The sequence below is a fragment of the Lontra canadensis genome, unplaced genomic scaffold, assembly GCF_010015895.1.
Source record: "Lontra canadensis isolate GAN:19392208 unplaced genomic scaffold, GSC_riverotter_1.0 scaffold256, whole genome shotgun sequence".
NCBI classification, from domain to species: Eukaryota; Metazoa; Chordata; class Mammalia; order Carnivora; family Mustelidae; genus Lontra; species Lontra canadensis.
Window position 1 is genome coordinate 20,714 of NW_022631250.1, and position 18,660 is coordinate 39,373.

At 44.4% G+C, this 18,660-nt stretch overlaps 1 protein-coding gene across 1 annotated transcript in view; it reads right to left on the minus strand.

The window, feature by feature from the left end:
* Nucleotides 1-729: 729 nt before the first annotated feature.
* The window catches only part of RASEF (RAS and EF-hand domain containing), a 34,436-nt gene continuing 16,505 nt past the window's right edge, over nt 730-18,660 (minus strand). The window contains exons 5-12 of the mRNA XM_032849880.1: nt 17,643-17,877; nt 17,186-17,323; nt 16,922-17,069; nt 15,584-15,665; nt 14,224-14,338; nt 10,584-10,703; nt 7,647-7,723; nt 730-1,179 (exon numbers count right to left, since the gene is read on the minus strand). Coding sequence (XP_032705771.1) covers nt 1,074-1,179; nt 7,647-7,723; nt 10,584-10,703; nt 14,224-14,338; nt 15,584-15,665; nt 16,922-17,069; nt 17,186-17,323; nt 17,643-17,877 — 1,021 coding nt within the window. The 3' untranslated portion in view covers nt 730-1,073. The remainder of the gene's footprint in view (nt 1,180-7,646; nt 7,724-10,583; nt 10,704-14,223; nt 14,339-15,583; nt 15,666-16,921; nt 17,070-17,185; nt 17,324-17,642; nt 17,878-18,660) is intronic.

Genomic DNA, 18,660 nt, shown 5'->3' on the forward strand with positions numbered 1-18,660 from the left:
CTCTCAGCCTGCTACTTCTCCGCCATCTTGACTCGCCCCCCAAACTTTCCCCTTTTAACAACTCAGTGTTATTTCACGTATTTACCAAGTTAGCAGCCATATCAAAGTATATATTCCAGAACATTCTCATTCCCCAAAGAAACCACATCCCCATTAGCAGTCACTCCAGCTCCTGTCTTTCCCTAGCCATGGCCATGACTGGCTGGTATATATTTTTAAGTGAAGAGTGACAACTTTCCTGGGCATCGTACTTTTACCAGTATGTGGCCTCCTATGATTTTCATTAGAATTTTTAACTTGAAACTTGAACCACAGACTTTGTGGAGATGTCAGTACCTTGTTTTTATTTTCTTTTTATCACACAAATGTTTTTTCCTCTGTATATAAAAGTAGATTTTTCTGTCTCCACTGAAGCCTACAACATTATTTTTTATCAATTAAATTCTGTTGTTTCAGAAATGAGAAAAATCAATGCCCCAATATTTAAAAAGTCCAACTAACCAGAGTCCTTATTAACTGTGGGTCATCGTGGTCTCCCTCCCACTCCTTACAGTGCACAGAATCCCAGAGGTCAAGGCCTGCAGGGCCAAGCTGCTTGTTTTGCAGGTGAGGAAACAGGTCTGTCGTGGGCTGTTGACATGTCTGAGACCACAGGCAGCAAAGCTAGGATGATAATCCCTTTTTACTAGTATTCTAGTAACAGATATTTGAAAAAAGAAATACTGTTTTAGGTTATCTACAAAGTCAGCTACCATGTGAATCTACATCAGGAAGTGTCTTCTACAGCTTTGATCTGAGCATATGATTTTTTTTTAACCATTTTTTTTACATGTTCTCTTTTGAGACTCTGTAAGGACAAGACAAGTACCTTCAACTACGGGGCCCCAATCATTCACTGAAACATAGCAAAGAGCCAGGGCTCCAGAAGGATCTAAGAGCACAGTTCCAAGGCCCTCACTGTCAGCTTCCACCTGGCCATGTCTGGAGGACGCACACCTCTGTGAGAAGCAAACAAGTCACAGACACCCAGGACTCTGGGCCTGAAGACCTGACAGGCCAAGGATGTTTGGGATTTAACTACTGCAACAGTACTTCATCTGCATTGACTTTCTGGAACTGGTCCTGGTCAGATTGGTGCTAGATTTGCTGTCATCTTCATTGGTCCTTTTTTTCACTTCCCTGGGGGAAGGGTGCAGGGGAGAAAGAGAGAGAGAGAGACAGAGACAGAGACAAAGAGAGACAGAGAGAGAGAGAATGCATTACTGAGGTACAAAACTAAACCACAAATGGTTTTGTAGAAATAAAAACAAGACGGCTGAGCACTTGCTCTATGTCATCCAGACACCGTTCTCGCGAGGACCATGTGAATTTGTTGGGCCCCATTTTATATGTGCAGAAGCAAAGGCAAAGAAAGAAAGGTGAAGCAATTTCCCTTCGGTCACGTGGCTGGAGAAGCCACAGAGCCAGGCCTGGAACCACACCTGAACTCTGAGCACAAGGCCATGTTCACGCATGCACAAGGCAGGAACACACGAGACACACATGCACAGCAACACACACACACACACACACACACACACACACACACACCCTACTACTGCTCTCTCCTGTGGTCTCACATGTTTTACAGTCTGCCGCATGCACAGCTCACTCCTTAGCTCACTCTGGAACCTGGCTTCCATCGCTGGCTAGTACTTGCTGACCTTAACAAAAGCAATGATGACTTCAAAACCACTCTTTAATTATACAGGATCATGGAGATAATGATGAATGCTTAAAATCCAGGAAAAAAAAATCTTCCTTCTGCCTCTTCCTAACTTTCCTTTAGAATTAACAGCTAGAGGCAACGATGACAAAAGCTCTTCACTTTCACAAGTGAAAACCTCCTAGGGATAGTATCCTTCCAAGTGTGTTCCCAGAGATGCCTGTGAAACATGCAGACCCTGAATGGCACTCCTGACTGGCAGCTCATCCCCAGGAGGCCCCCCATCATGGGCTGTCCCTTCACAGTACTGGCTCTGTGACTGCTTAGATCAACAGAATGCAGGGGAATGGTGGGCTGGGAATCCAAGCCAAGCGTTAATAAGGCCTAGCTGCTCTCAGCTGCCAGGGCTCCTCAGTGGAGAGGGCTAGCAGAGTGGCCAGAAGGACAAGGACCCTGGTGGCAGACACCCAGCCTCAGCTTTACCCCCATGGCTGCCTGACCGCAAATGTATGAGACACCCCAAGCAAGAACCTTCCAAGTAGAGGAACCTTCCAGCTGAGATCCAGACAATTTTGATAATTTCAAGAAACTAAAAAGTGGCAGTTGTTTCAGGCAACCACGTTTTGGTTTATTACAGAGCAGCAGATAACCGAACCTACTAAGAACTGGTATATTCCTAGTACAGCAACACTGTTCAATCAAAATATAATGTAATCCACATGTAATCTTAAATTTTTTAGTAGCCATATTAAAAAATGTAAAAAGAAACAGGTAAATTTAATTTTATTAATATATTTTAACTCAGTATAGCAAATATATTATCATTCTAGCATTTTATCAATAAAAATGATAATGAAGTATTCTATGATTTTTATACTGTCTTCAAAATCTAGTACATACTCAGTACCTACAGCACATCTCAATTTGGGTTCGCCACATTCAGGTAGGCCCATGGAGGCCAAATTGGTCAGCAGGACTCCAGAAGGTGCTGATATGTGCTAACTTTTGAAAACCACTATACTGAGTTGGAAAGAAGATATCTCAGAAGAAGGAAAAAAAAAAAAAGAGGGAGGAATTAACTCTTGCTGAAGGCCAGCTAATAAACGCTATACTATATGTTTTCACATTTTTCTTATTTAATGCACATAAACAATCACACAACACAAACACACATGCATCCCTGACAGGTGACAGGAGAGCATTATTATCCTCACTTCACAGACGAGGAAACAAAGACCAAGGAGAAGAAGGAAGGTACACGATCCAACCTAGAATACCCTATAAGACTCCTTTTAGACTCCTGACCTCCAGAACTGGAACATGATACACGTGTGTTGCTGAAGCAACAACACTTGTGGGAATTTGTTACAGCAACAACAGAGAACTAATACAACTTCCAACTGCATCATCTCAGATATTTGGTCATTCAACAAATGCTCAATTTATGCCAAACACTGGGACCCTCTATTAGTGAGCACTGAAGGAGAGAGAGAAGGCTAAACAAGTCATTCCCAGGTCCCGAGACAGCTGCTAACACACATGCACGGTACACCAGTCATGCTGGTCTGTGGGGAAGGAAGGCGTTATGGAGATGGAGCTGCGTGGACACTTTGACACTGGAGGGACCTCTTGAAAGAACAGGAATTGACCTTCGCTTAATGAGGAAAGGAGATTCTAGGTGCAAGGAACAGCATGCATAAAGGCAAGGAGACATAAAAGAGCTCAGCCACAAGTAGAATTAAGTTTGCTGTGTCTACAGATTATCATTCCTTTGGGAAGTAAGATTAAGAGATGCAACCAGAAAGATGGGTGAGGCCAGGCTGTGAGGGTTTGCACATGTTGGATACAGTCACGCCTCTGGAATTTCCTCTTGGTGGTGGGTGAGGATGTGGTTATGGAATTTTAAAAAGAGGTGGAGGTAAAAAATATAGAAATTGGAGAAGTCGCCAGCTAGAGACAGTTCTAGAATCCCTGGGGATAGAAGACATTAGGCAGAGAGAGAGTAAAGAAGAAGAGAATGTGGAATGCAATCCTGAGATTGCCAACAGGGAAGCAACAAGCCGATGTGCCAGAGTGGTGGCAACAAGTCCCAGTGTTGCCACTTAGCAGCTGTGCCACTTTGAGCAGGCTGACTAAGCATTCTAGTCCTCCACTTTCCTATCTGTGCAAAGGGTATACTAATCATAGCGCCTTCACAAGACAATTCACATCTCTCCCTTCTAGGTGGTCCTAAAGCCTCTACCAGCTATAATTATCTGACTGTCTGGTCAAATGTCTTCTCTCTCTCTCTCTCTCTTTTTCCCCCTTCTCGTTACACTGCATGGCCTGCAAATATTCATTTCCTCGATACTGCTACTAAACCATATATGGGGCCTCCACAGGCTGAGAGCTCACAATAATGCAGATATTTTATTGAACCTGAAAGCAAGTATTAGGGAGGAAAAATACGTACCCACCTGGTCCATCTGGCCTTTGGTTTCTCTAATCCACCATAAGTACAGGCATGTCCCTCCCACTTCAAGGAAATCAGATATTCCAAACACCTACAATAGGTGTAAGCCTGGGAAAACTACACTCTCTCACCAAAACTACCATATGCTTGACGACTGCATGTAAGGTGACTTTGTCTCATCGGCAGATTTCCTCCCAACAGGCTCAGCTCCTGGGCTGAATGGAAATATCAGCCTGAGCACTTCTTGTGGGTTTTTTTTTTTTCTTTCAGATCTCAGACCATTGATCAATTGAACACTTTGGAACTTCAATCTGCAAAATGTACAAAGCTTGTGGTTCTGGCGCTGGCAAGTCCACTTGCCAATGGACAATGACTATGATAAATGTCCTGTCAGCACTGCGAGGAAACTGCATTCCTAGGAAACGCTTTTCCTGGGATTGAGAGGTTTCCAGAAAAAAGCAATACTAGTAGTTCAGGGTGTTAACCAAACATTCTTGGCCTCCCCTCAAAACAGAATTCTGTTTCAGACAGTGCAAATCCATAAACTCGTCTAGCTCACGTTTTATGACGTGAGACAGCATGAAAGCGGCCGTGATGGTAATTGTCTTGCAAGATCTAAATTGAGAATGCAACATATTTTACATTATACGTAACTTTCTAAAGGATGTAAAACCTTTTTTAAGATGATTTTATTTGGGATGCCTGGGTGGCTCAGTTGGTTAAGCAGCTGCCTTCAGCTCAGGTCATGATCCCGGCGTCCTGGGATCGAGTCCCACATCGGGCTCCTTGCTCTGCGGGGAGCCTGCTTCTCCCTCTGCCTCTGCCTGCCATTCTGTCTGCCTGTGCTCGCTCTCTCTCTCTCTCTCTCTCTCTCATAAATAAATAAAATCTTAAAAAAAAAGATGATTTTATTTATTTATTTGAGAGAGAGAAATAGCAAGAGAGAGAGCGTGAACAGTGGGGAGAGGGAGAAGCAGACTCCCCGATAAGGAGGGAACTCCATGTGGGACTCGATCCCAGGACTCTTGGATCATGACCTGAGCTGAAGGCAGACGCTCAACGGACTGAGCCACCCAGGTGCCTCAGGATGTAAAACTTTAAAAACAACCATTTCACCAGTGGCAACTCTACCATTTCCATGTAAGACTTAGGCACTTTAATAAGCAAATCTGAAGGCAGGATATAAAGCAAATTAAAATTTTTAAATATTTGCTTTATTTATAATTTTCATATTTAACACATCGCTAACATAACGAAACCAGGGACCTCACACCAGGCCATAATGCAACAACAACAATAAAATAACTCCCTGGTGAGTGATTCCCAAGGAGGGACCTCGTGATCAAAAGGCCTCTGTGCACGGGTGTGCTGCGCAAGGAAGCACAAGGCTGTGTGGCGACAGCAGAGAAAGCATAGGCAGCTCACAGCCTCGCCCACCTTTACGATACAATAAAGAGCATGGATTCGGCACTCTGCGTGTGACCGTGGCAATCTGGAGTCACTTTAACTGTAATATGTTCCTGTAAGACAATTCAGCACGAAGTAGCGACTGGTATTCCGTGGCATACCGGCGGTATATTCCGGTATATTCCGCGGCATACTGGCAGAATCAGAGAGGACCTTGGGGGTCGCTTCTCCAGCCCCGTCCCTCATTTTACAGACTAGAGATGCCGAGAGGGAGGAGGGACTCGTCCGACTCCACAGCTGTTTGAGGGGAGATTTAAGACCGTACTTTGAGCCTCCTGCACCGTGGTCCTCCATTAATCGGGGCCGGAGGCAACAGCCTGGCAGGAGGCCCGCGCACAGCATCCTTCTCTGCTGGGCCGAGCAACAGGTCAGCACCCCGCTGCCAAAGCTAGGGGCCCCACCCCTGCCCGCTGCGGTTCAGCTCTGGGCCCAGCGATGCTCTAAAGACCCGCAGGTCCTCCCCAAACCCCCCTAGCCCAGCAAGCAGAGCACTTCCACCCAGGAATCCCTGGGTATGTTGTAGCGAAACGCCAGCACGAACACCTGAGAAAGGACCAACACCTACCAGTTCAGCAGCAAGTTCACCGTCAGTGCATCTAACCCAGTCTCCACCCACCCCCTGCCCCCACCGCGTGTACTGAATGAGCCTTCCTTGGTCAAAATGGCCAGCGGCCCCTTCACACCCACAGGTACATGGAATCCATTATTTCACCCAGCTTAGTTTACCTGGGCTCTTGTTTGACAAATGTGGGATGAGCCCATGATTCTCCTACTAATCACAGGCAGAAAACCATGTCATTCCCTTGAATCTACACATGCTTAAATGTTTGCCTTTCTTCCACCCTATCTAGGTCACACTCAGAGTTAGCACTGTCTTTGCTTCACACAAAGATGATTTCCAGCATGGTGTGGGCAGGTGGCTCTCTCTCGGACTGATATCAAAGGAGATAATGTTCAGACTCAGTTCGAGCCCAAGGTATCTGCCAAGGCCTGCCACAGACTAATGCCAAGCAGACCATTTAAAGTCCTGAGGCCCATTTCCTGATTTTCTCAAGTGAGGGCAAGGATCTTGCCCAAGGCCCCAGTCTAAGCAGCTGGTAAGCATTTTAAACACCAAGTCATCAATAGAAAAGCAGCATTGGAACTTGCGATGTATTTTACTTGTCACTGTATAGGAGCAGAAGAAGCCATCTATCATACTAAAGCTAAGATTCTTAAATTTCACATATGATCAGAAAAAAACCTACACACCCCAAATTATGGCTTTACTTTGTCAGCAATTAAAGATCACTGGCCTGATTTTGTTCATGCTCATTTTCTTTTCCTTTATTCCTTTCTTTTTCTTTTGGATATTTAATCTCTTCAGGCCAGTAAAGAATCATCCTTTCATTTGTGGCAGAAAACCAGGCAGAAGACATAAATCTAAAAGATAATGTTATTATTTCTTAAAATTCAGATTTACTCCAAGGAATAAAAAACACATTTATATCCAAGTTCCTCAAGGATATAATTTTCATTCTAATCTACATCACAAAATGTTATTTATTATTAACACCACTGCCTGAGCTTAATAATTACCTGAGTAATTATTTTAATAAAGTGCTTCCAACTGGCATGATACACAATTTGCTTTGTTGAGTTGTTTTTTTTCTCCTTTATCCCAGAAAATGTCATAATAGGTAGTTAATTTCATAATAGTCTCTTGTGTTTAAAATCTGGTTCCTGGAAATGATTCATACAAGTCAACTGTTAGCTTTGCGGTGACATTTTGGAGAAATGTCAGCGATACCTCAGATGCACCTGCTTTGTTTGGCAGTAAAGGTACTTTGCCAGCGTTCACAGTGAATAAGCAGCACTACCGTTTTTCTAAAATCCGTGTTCAATTGTTTCTCTAACCACCACTGAAATACGAGACAGTGTTTTCCAATGTATATCCATGTTATGGTCCAGAAATCGGGCATATGCACCGACTACGTGAAAATACAATCCTGCGTTCAGTTTTCCAAATATAAGACATTTTACCGAGCAAGATGGAGAACAGCTTCCACTATATTCGAGCTGTCTTTGGCGCTGGTTTCACAGAATAATGCCCCATAGGTCTGTAGAAAAGAAATAAACACAAATAAATGAAGCCTTTACTTAAGGCTCCTGGAATTTTAGCTTTTGAAACCAACAAATAAAATAAACATATTCTCCTATTGAGTATTCTAACGGCTAAGAGATAGGATTCATGGTTTTGATACTTTAAAAATAGTGCATTTGGGTCTAGTTATTCCAGACACAACAGCTCTGAGTCAGGGGACTTTTTATTTTGCCTTAAAAGCAGCACAATACACCATTTCATGTTTTAAGGTTCTTATTCTCCATGGTCCTACCAGTTGCTACAAATGTTCTCTATCCGATAATCTGAGAAAGGTAAAAATGGTAGCTTAAGGTAACCACTCATGAATTAAATGTCCATCAAAAGTATGTCTCCTGGGGCACCTGGGTGGCTCAGTGGGTTAAAGCCTCTGCTTTCGGCTCCGGTCGTGATCCCGGGGTCCTGGGATCGAGCCCCGCATCAGGCTCTCTGCTCAGTGGGGAGCCTGCTTCCTCCTCTCTCTCTCTGCCTTCCTCTCTGCCTACTTGTGATCTCTGTCTGTCAAATAAATAAATACAATCTTTTTAAAAAAAAAAAAAGTATGTCTCCTTTGGGCTGGCAGTTAACTCGCATCCCTTCGCACTACCATCTTTGCTTTCAAGATTCAGCAACCTCCGTGTTGTTAAACCCAATGGACGCTGTCTAGGGCTCTATTATTCTATCTCCCAGCGGTTATGGATATGACCACTGATCATATCCTCTCCTGCTTCACACCTTTCAGTGTTTCCCATTACTCTCCAAGTAACGCTCAGATGCTTCCCCATGGCTGGCAAGGCCTCGCGTCCATGTAGTCCCGGCCCAACTCCTAGCTTTACCTGCCACCCTCCTCCCTCGCTCTCAATGCTCTGGTTACTCTAATCTTCCCTCTGTTTCTCCAATGTTCCAAATTCCCCCTTACCTCACGATCTTTGCACCTGCTGTTCCCATTACCTGGGTTATGCCCATCAACCCCCTTCTCCAGGCTGACTCCTACCTACTTTTTGAATTTTTCCATAATCCTCCCCTGAAATCAAGTTTCAGTGTTGTCTAAACCTGGCATGTCCCTGTCAGGTCTTGCTATCAGGAAACCTCACAGCCCTCTGTGTCTTCTCTGTACTGCACTTGCCACAGTTGTAATTGATGAAGTTATTTTTGTGCATCTTTGCCTGGAGACAATGTCCTTTCAGGAAGGAGAATTGCAGGGGCCTTGGGCCTGGGTGTAGGTGACACAATTCTGTGTGGGATAAGGGGAGGATGTCATAGCTACTCTGGAGCATGGAGAGAGAGAACAAAAGGAGGGGGTAAGAGTCCATAGTGGGACCTTTACCCATGAGCCTGGGGAAAATCTATAAAAATTCCACAGAAAATCTATAAAAATTTTACAATGAATGTGAATGAATTTCTAGTGGAAATGCGTAGCGCTGTTTCCAAGTTTTATGGCTAGGATGTTATGGGGTGACATGGAGGGTCTCTCTGAGGCTACAGGAGGTAGGGGTCACAAGATGCATAAGTGAGCAAACCTTGGGAAGTCTGAAATCGTGAGGAGGGGATAAACCTGGCATGTGGCGGGGAATCACATGCTCTCTAAGGGGGCGAGTGGGACAATGTGGCACGTGGATTACATACATTCCCCGCGTATCCCCCAGAAATGAACTACATGAAGACACGGACTGTCTGTTGTGTGCTCCAGTCTTTCCTCCACACACAATCAAGTGCATATGATTAAACGTGTTGAATGAATCTCTTCTGTGCTTTGCTGCCTAGCTCTGATGTTTAGCATGTTTGGTTCATAGTTTTAAAACTTAAAACAAGAAAGATTTTCCAACTTAAAACAGTGGCACTGACCCTTGCTTTTACAGTCCACGTGCCATACTACAGCGCAGGCTGTCCATGGGCTAAAGCAGACCAGAGAGGCAGCCGTATCAAATCAGACTGCAATGGCGTGGACTTAGCCACCCGCAGGTGCCTCTGATGCCATGTTTGGGAAAGACAGGTCCAAAGGGGGCCCTGGAGCAGCCTCACACACTGATAATAATGGGAGAATAAATGCTGCCCCAGTAATAAACTGGATCAAAATGAGCCTCATGTTCTTTACAAGCGCACAACCAAAAATAATTTTAGACTATTCAACTAAGCACAAATCTTAGAGAAAAAAACAACTTTCCAAATTCTCTTCCAGCCAGGTCACACACTGCCCTTTGGCACAGTAGCCTTCTGGAACTAAACCATGTTTTCTAAACAGGACACCCATTATTTTTCCTTGACGTGGATTCCAGAACTAGGAGGAGTCCAGGAGCTGGCCGAGGGTGAGGAGGAAGGCAGGATACTTCTGGTTCCTTTGTCAACGTTGTTCAATGGGGAAAATTGCCCAAGTGATCATTTTACCTCCATGAGAGGTTTAATCCTTGGTACAATTACTTACATTCATTAAAGTGTGTGTGGCGAGGGTGGGGGTCGGGAGGGCACCTGGGTGGCGTAGTCAGTTAAGTTTCTGCCTTTGCTCAGGTCCTGGTATCAAGCCCTATGTCAGGCTCCCTATTCAGTGGGGAGCTTGTTTCTCCCTCTCCCTCTGCCCCTCCACTCCCCACCCCTGCTCATCCTCTTGCGTGCTCTTTCTCTCACTCTCAAATAAATGAATTTTTAAAAATAAAATAAAAATAAAAAATAAACGGCAGGGACACTGGGAGTTCTGCCTGAATAAGAAGGCCAGTAGTCCCATCGGAAGGGGTGAAGGGTTGTCAAAGAACCTTGTTAAGCGAACGTAGACGGGAGTGAAGGGTCACCAACTTCAAAGCTCATGAACGGCTACGTCTATTCCAACAGCCCCATTTCACCCTTACCATGGCCAGTTTTTCTCCCAAGTATCCTGGGATGCACTTCTGTTCCTCTGCTGCAGCAGCATCACGGAGGTCAGCCTTGTTTCCTACCAACATGATCGGAGCACGCTCCCGGGTTGCATCCTGCCAAGGGAAAAAATGCTGTGTGTTCATCAAACACTGAACAAGTTCCACTGACAACAGCAGCTTCCACTCTCCAAATACCCCGTGGGTTCTGCATGACCTGGAGGTCATATCTTCCTGCCTCAAAATCTCTCTACAGAGAGCCAAACTTCTTCCCATCACCAAGTGAAATCACTGAAATTCCGAGAGGTTAAACAAGAATTTGCAAAGGCCAGGGCCACGGTGCAAACGCTCCCCATCACCCCTGCCACCATACGAACCAGTATGAACTCAAGGGGCATAACCACAGAGCTATATTTGGCTGTGGCACCCACACAATTTTCTGTGACTTTCACTCCAAACGGTGCTGATAACAAGTCAACTTCATTATCTCAGGCACAAAACACACAGGAAGATCCCTCAGCCATAACGGGATAAAAACAGAACGTGGGCGTTCCACACTCACTGCAGTCCTGTTCACAACAAAAGCAAAATGTGAAGGTCCTAAAGGTTAACATTTTTCTTACGAGGAGTCAATTACCGATCATTCGAAGGACTCAATTCTAAGGCGAATGCTCCCAAATCCACCTTTGCAGGTCCACGTGAAACATGGGGAACAGAGCTGCATCGGAGGCCACCCCTCCCACCACCTGGCCACTATACCGGCTGTGGCCCAGAAATCAGGTGAAACGCTTCATGTTTCTGCCTCAGTTTCCCCACTGGTAAAATGAAGGGGTTAGTAAGGGCACATCGCACCTCAGCAGGCTCTAATAAGAACAGAGAAAGCTAGCCTGACTGGCCCAGAAAAACAGGGTTCTGGTTCCCACGCAAGAGCAGCAGCAGCAGCCCTGACCGTGACCCTCTGCCAGGCCTCCAGGTACTAGTTGTGCTTTCGGTTTGGTGTTACACCTGCCACAGGATCAAGAAACGAACCTTGAAAACGATGAAAACAGCTGATTTCCCTTCTCTTCAGACCGTTCTCCTCCGACCAAGGGCACCACAGTGTAGTAACAGCAGAGGGGAGATGGGAATGGAGGGCCGTCCCTCAAACTAGGTGCCCTGTCCATCGATGTGTTCATTAACCCTGTTCTCCTGCAAACTGTTCAGGTTCCAAGGGGGCAACTTTGGAAGCCGCTCAACAAACACTCACTTAAGTGAGCCAAGAACCCAAGCATCTAAGTGACTTCCTTAAGTTATGTCAGTAAATACGGGCAACTCCTTCCAGTCTTATCTCGAACAGCACCTTCCAGGGAGGCTGCCCTGACCACACCATCAGGCCCTTTACTCTGCCTTCTTGTGTCCACAATATTTATCATTCTCTATCATTCCATTTATTTTATTTACTTGTTTGTTGCTTATTATGTTTCCCCTACTCGGATACAAGCTCCCCTACTGTGGGCGTATTCCAGGCTCTGGAACCTGCACAAAGGAGGGACTCCAAAAATACTCCGGAATGTGAAAAAGTCAGTTAGAGATCTCACGTCTCAAGTGTCTCAATTCAACGTTCACCCAAGCATTCAACCAATACATTATTTATGACAGGTAAGTAAATGGCCATCATTTAATTTTACCCATGATTTTATTGCACATTTTGTAATTCAGTGATTTTTATCAAAAAGTATTAATTATTAATTCACCACTGACATTCCATTACCCCTCAGCCCTTGGGCCTATCCCAACAATTACACTCTCAGTTTCCACCTGTATCTCTAGTGGCCACATAAACTGTCCCCACAGAATGTCCTCCAATTAGAAAGGGCCATGGGAAAGGTTTGTCATGCCCTTTTTTCCCAAAGGTAGAAGTCAAATGCCAAGTAGTATCTAATTTTTCCCCATGACAAATTCAAGAGTTCATCTTGAATATAGTTTTTGTCCTTTTCAGACCCTGTGAAAGGTGATCTGTAAAAGTGAGCTGTAAAGGTCACTTACCAAGTGTAGGTGATTAGCAAATGATGGCAAATGATGGGGTCCTGGCACACCAGCTATAGTGGTCACCAACGGCTATTTCAACACTGTGACTGCCCTTGCCTTTGGGCCGCCAGTCCTTGTGCATCATGCAAAGACTTAAAATGCAGACAACGTCCAAAAGTTTTAACAATAAAAGGTTTTGCTCTGGATTTTAAATTTTCTGTGTATATGAGTCCATTGGGATGATGTTATTCTCTGGACTCATCGTTCTACCCCAGGGAGGTCCGTCTGTTCCTGCGAGCAAACGCTTCTCCTCTGTGCATGGAATGTACCTCAGAACTCCACTCTGGACACCAAAAGCTTCTTTTCTCAACTTGCTGCTTACTCTGGCTCTTTATCACAGCAGCAACCAGGGCTGACTCAGGAGATCCAAGGCCCCCTTCAACCCCTCCCCTCTAAATAACCACAAACCAGGGTCATACACTTTCTCCAACTCAGGTTTCTCATAAAAAATGAGAGTAACATTACATATCTTACTTCTTTCCTCGGATATGTTACAAAGATGTATATAACATGTGGAAATTTTGTGAAGTAAAAATGCTACATAAACGTCAACACACTTGCATCATATTTATAATAATTTTAGGTCATGATATTTTGCTAGTACAAAATGCACATTTGTCATTTCTCAAATCATTTCTTCAGTTAGAAAGAGAATATAATTCTATTTTCTTACAGGGTATAAAATAGGCCCAATGGAAGACTCTAGAAGCTAAGCTGATATACAGCAATCAGTTCTCTGTTTAGTCATTGCTGCACTGTTTAATGCCTGTTAAAAATTAGAGATAATACACTTATTTGAAAAATTCTATTAGCCACTAGTTTTTTTTCCAAGAGAGTATATTGAACCACAGCTTGAACTGAATTTTATGTAAATTAATAACCCTTTGGCAGCACACTAAGTGTGGTCAAAATCATTTCCTACTTCTAGAAATTATTTACCATGAAACCAAAGGATATGAAAGCTCCTCAGATGAAAGACACTATCTCATTTAACAACAACAACAAAAAAGGCAGCACAGTTGTCACCATGTTTAAGATACCACTTGCTTAAAAAAAAAATTTACTGATTTTTGAGACTCTAAAAAAACAAAACAAAACAAAACAAAACCAAAACACTTGGTATTTCAGGGGCACTCAAATTACCACCAGAATAAGGTTGAGGACACAGGTACTAACAGAGCTGGGCCTTGTACATGCTCATATCTGGCACACATGGGGGCCCCGTGCACACCCAGTCACATACACACCACCCCAGGCATTAAGAGCTGCTTCTTCTCAGGTTGCCCACATTTGCAGTTACTTCCAGAGGGGTTCTGATTTTATCTGTAAGAAAACCAGAAGTTTTATTCCCAGAAGCTCCCTTCAGTGGTATCCACGGCTCTGGGGAAACTCGCCTGGCTACCGAGGAAGAGACCAATACTGCCAAGTGCCATGAGACACTCCCCCTCTCACACCCAGTCAATGCTCTCTAATGGTGCGCATGTCAACAAAGAAGAGAAACCGCATCTTCTAAGATAGCCCATGACGCCCGTGTAGTTTTTTTGTTTGTTGCTGTGTTTTGATATCTTACCTCGATCATGTCCACCCATTCTCGAACATTGAGAAAGCTTTTCTCGCACGTAACATCATACAACAGCAAAACGCCATCTGCTCTTCTGAAGTAAGACTTGGCGATACTTCTGAACCTGGCAAAGAGGAAAGCGTGTAAATACCAGTTCTAATCAGCCTGTTGGTCAGGTGCTACCCCTTCTTCATCTCTTTCATTCTCACTTTTTTCTCCTTTTCTAAGATACGCCTCCATTTAGAAGAATCTCATGGCAACCTTGCACTGGGACAGAGCCACCTCAGAGGGCTGGAACGACTCAGTGGAGGGTAACAGAATAATTTGGGGGTATGACCTATGAGAGCCAAACAATTTCTCCAAGAATATCTACGAACCCAAAGTATAACCAGGACAAGGCTGAGAGTATAATTTCTAAAAATTTCAGCCCCTGCAACAAGCTCCCAAACCTATGTGTGGGACACAGGGAAGGAGGAAAGGAGAGGCCTGAGAGAGATCATTATGGTCTGGGGGTGGGGAGGGAGTACTGGGAAGGGGGGTGGCATGGAAGAGGGCCTACGAAGCGGAGTGCCACAGCATGCCAGCTTTACACACACGGCACGTGGCTGGTTCACTAGCCCAAGAGCACACCCCTGCGTGCGTGTTCCAACTCTAAACCAACTACAACACTTGATAGCATCTTTAAAAAGGCCACGTCGACTACAAATGTTTTTTAAATATTGGAAGGCTCAGTGTCCTAGAGAATGCGAGCTCCCTGCAAGCAGGTTTTTTGGATTTGTGTCTGTTTCCTGTTGAATCTTTGGAGCCTAAATGGTGCCTGGTACGGTCACATATGGGTACGCAGCCCATACTCGCTAGCTGAGCAACTGGAGAGATGCCATTTTTGAAGAGTTGGGCAGGAATAAAACCTACACTTGATCCTTCTGGTCATCGGCAATGCATGCAGGAGAAGGCAAGGTCACCAGACACTAGTCTTCTACTTAGTTGGTCCCTCTGCCCTTGAATGGAGGGGAGCTGACAGATTCCCTTTTCTGTCTTTTATTGAGCCTGGCTAAGTGCCTCCTCACACTGACACTGCATTCCAGGAGTGCTGCCTCACCTACGTTCCCTCCTTCAGAAAGGGCACTCTCCTTTTCCCAACTGAACAGCGGCTCAGAGGAAGCCTGAAGACCTCCACACACAACTAACAGGTAAATGAAGGAGGAAAGAATGTGGGGACATACAAACATTCCCAAAATCCTAACGCACTATGTAATTACACAGTGTATTATAATTATAGGATTATGAGCATCAAAAACCACCAAGCGTCCCAACAAGGCTCGTCCATGCAGACCGAAGGTGAGCCCTCAGCGCTGTGGGAAGCACTTGCCTCTCCTGACCAGCCGTATCCCAGAGCTGCAGGACTGTGTGCTCTCCGTCCACAAGGAGAATTTTCATCTGAAAATCGACTCCTGAAAGGGAATTACAAGAGAACGTAGGGACCATGATGTAAATAACTTCACCGGTTTTGACTCTCAAGCCCTCTGTAGATAAGACAAAAGCCAGTAAGCCAAAGCTCAATGAGGTAGAGAGGGATGAATGCAGCCTTCAAGGAGAGCGACCTTCAACCACTAATTACAAGTCAGAACACACATGTGTGCACAGAGGCACCCTCTGCAGGTTGGCTGAGCTGGGAAAGGCTTTCAGCTACAGACAAAAGGAAAATCTACGTTCTGTTTGTCCGTGTGATTACATGAAGTCAGTATGTCTCTGCGTGTTTATGTGTGTGTGCTTGTGTGCATGTGGACGTGTGTACGTGTGCATGTATCTGTGTGTGGATACGTGGGAGGTGTGCATATACACCATGCTCTTGAGCAACTGAACAAAACACGGTGGTCTTTTCAGGAACCAAATCAAACTGAACTTGCAGATTTATTATCTTCAGGGGTATGATGAAGAACCCTGAATTTACAAAGACGCCCATTGTGAAGAGGCTATAATCAATCTGTTCTAATATTTCTCATCATCAAAATAAGAACTCTTTAGATAAAGAAGAAAGGTGAACGATAATTTGCAAACCTTCAACTCCTTTTACTGATTAGTATGCAAATTTGGGAAATCAGGACACTTCCTCTCTTGTTCTCAGAACTGCTTACTCATGTATTCCGCTGTAAAAGAGGGGAAGGGATCATACACCGGGCTATGATTTTGACCATGACAAAGTGGCTATCAACAATGTCACTTTGCCAAGTGACAGCTTATCAGAAAAGCTTTCCCCGGTCACCCAGTATAAAACTGCACCTCTCTCCAAACCTCATCTTTTTTTCACCCATTGCTGTCCTTTGGGGTGAAGTTTCCTTGCAGGCTGGGATTTAGTTGCCTCTGTTCATTGTCTGTCCTTAGCACTTACAGCAGTATCGTGCTCCTAGGAGAACTCAGGAAATGTCTGCTGAATAAATTAATCTGTCATCTCTGGCTCTAAGCTTGGTCTGGCTGCTCTGACTGGCTAAGTGGATACCTCTGTCCGTTGTCAGTCTTCCTTTCCTAAAGTTGGGCCTTCACCGAAACTGAAGACCATTCTGTAGATAAGGATACACACACACACACGCACACACCCCTATATTTTATATATGTATACAGAGAGATCTGTGCATATAGTTTCTATGGAAAATAAAATCAAGCTAAAAGAAGGTCATTTCCCTATTACCAACTAGAGAAGGAACCATACCCAGGGTGGCACTTGTATTTCCTCGAAATTCATTCTTGCAGAGCCTCGTAAGGAAATTAGACTTCCCCACTGCAGCATCCCCAGCAAGCACAATCTCGTAAGCCTTCTGTAAACTGGAAGATTTATGGTCGCCATCCACCATGTCTGTCTAGGGGGACAAAGCAACAGTGGGTGACAAAGGTCGGGCCAGTTGTCTTCCTAATAAGTTATAAGGCACTGAAAATTCACAGTGTTCATGAATAAAATATCCCAGAAACTACCTACCTGTGGTGACAGAGCTGAGATGGGCTTTCTTGAAGAACTGATGACGCTGCCCTCACTAGTGGACCCCTGGGGTTTCCAGTCTAAGATGGCAGCCACACCTTCGGCACCAAATGTCTCTTCATCCCTTATATCAGGAACCTGTTTTTTGTTATTATTATTATTTTTTTTAGTCAGCCATTAAAAAACAAAGTCTCTCATTACACATATATATTATGGATTAAAGAAAAGAAAAATATGCAGATGAATCTATAGTCAGTTCTGTTATGGAACAGAGTAGCCCCAAATGGTAATCTGTGAAAATTTCTCCCTACCCTGATAAAGAAAAATACATTCTAAAACTGACTATATTTCATATTTATAACCTTTAAGTCATATTCCCATAACAGATACAAGTCAAACAGGGTGATAGATTTCTATAGAAGGTATGGCCCAGGAGACAGTGATTTCTGGGGCTTATGTCTACGTCTGAAGCATCACCCCCAAAGCTCTCCTGCGTGCCATGTGACCTCTGAGGCACCCTCTGGTGCCTGTATTCCACCTCCGAGTCATATTCATTGGAGTCTCTCAGGGTAGACAAACCGCTGTCAAAGCAGCTCTCAGGAAGGCTTTCCACCTCACAATTCATCCTCTGCATAGGGTCACAGAGGGCCAACGAGTCACAGTCCTCATCCACGTAGGAGGAGCGGGGTGACCTGGTGATAAAGGAGAAGACAGCTCTACCCGAGAGTTCACAAAGCTCAGGACTACACAGCAATGGACTCAAGAAGACCAACAACTCTCCCTTTTGCCAAGAATCACAATGTAGTCCATGACTATACATCAGGGGAAACAAAATGTTCAGAGCAACACCAGCTCATTCTATGCAACAATCAATTAAAATAAAGACACTCAAGTCTAATATTTAATAAAAATGAAGCCATTTTTAAAAATCACATTCCATATTTCCTAATAAGAAAGGAATTGCAGTGTCCAGAGCATAAATGCAATCTCAAGTTAAGAAAAATGTATGCAGGACATGTGAACCTTTTTACTCTAATGTGGTCAGACCAGACTCCAAATAGCTCGTCCATTTCTGGATAACAGCTCTACTTTTTAAAAGGGATGCTGACAACCTAGATGGGAAACGTAACCATGATGACCATGAGACTCAAAACCCTTAGACACAAGAAACTGTGCCATGAGCTCAACTTCAGTCTTATTGGTGTCCCTCTTCAAATCATCAGAGAAGCTGACACATGAAGATGAAGAATACATTCTCCTAGGTTTCACAAGACAAAATAAGGGCCAACTGATAAACTTTTCTAGGAGTCATATTTCTTTTTTTTTTTTTAAGATTTTATTTATCTTTTATCAGAGAGAGAGATCACAAGTAGGCTGAGAGGCAGGCAGAGAAAGAGGAAGGGAAGCAGGCTCCCTGCTGAGCAGAGAGCCTGATGCAGGGCTCAGTCCCAGGACCCTGGGATCATGACCTGCGC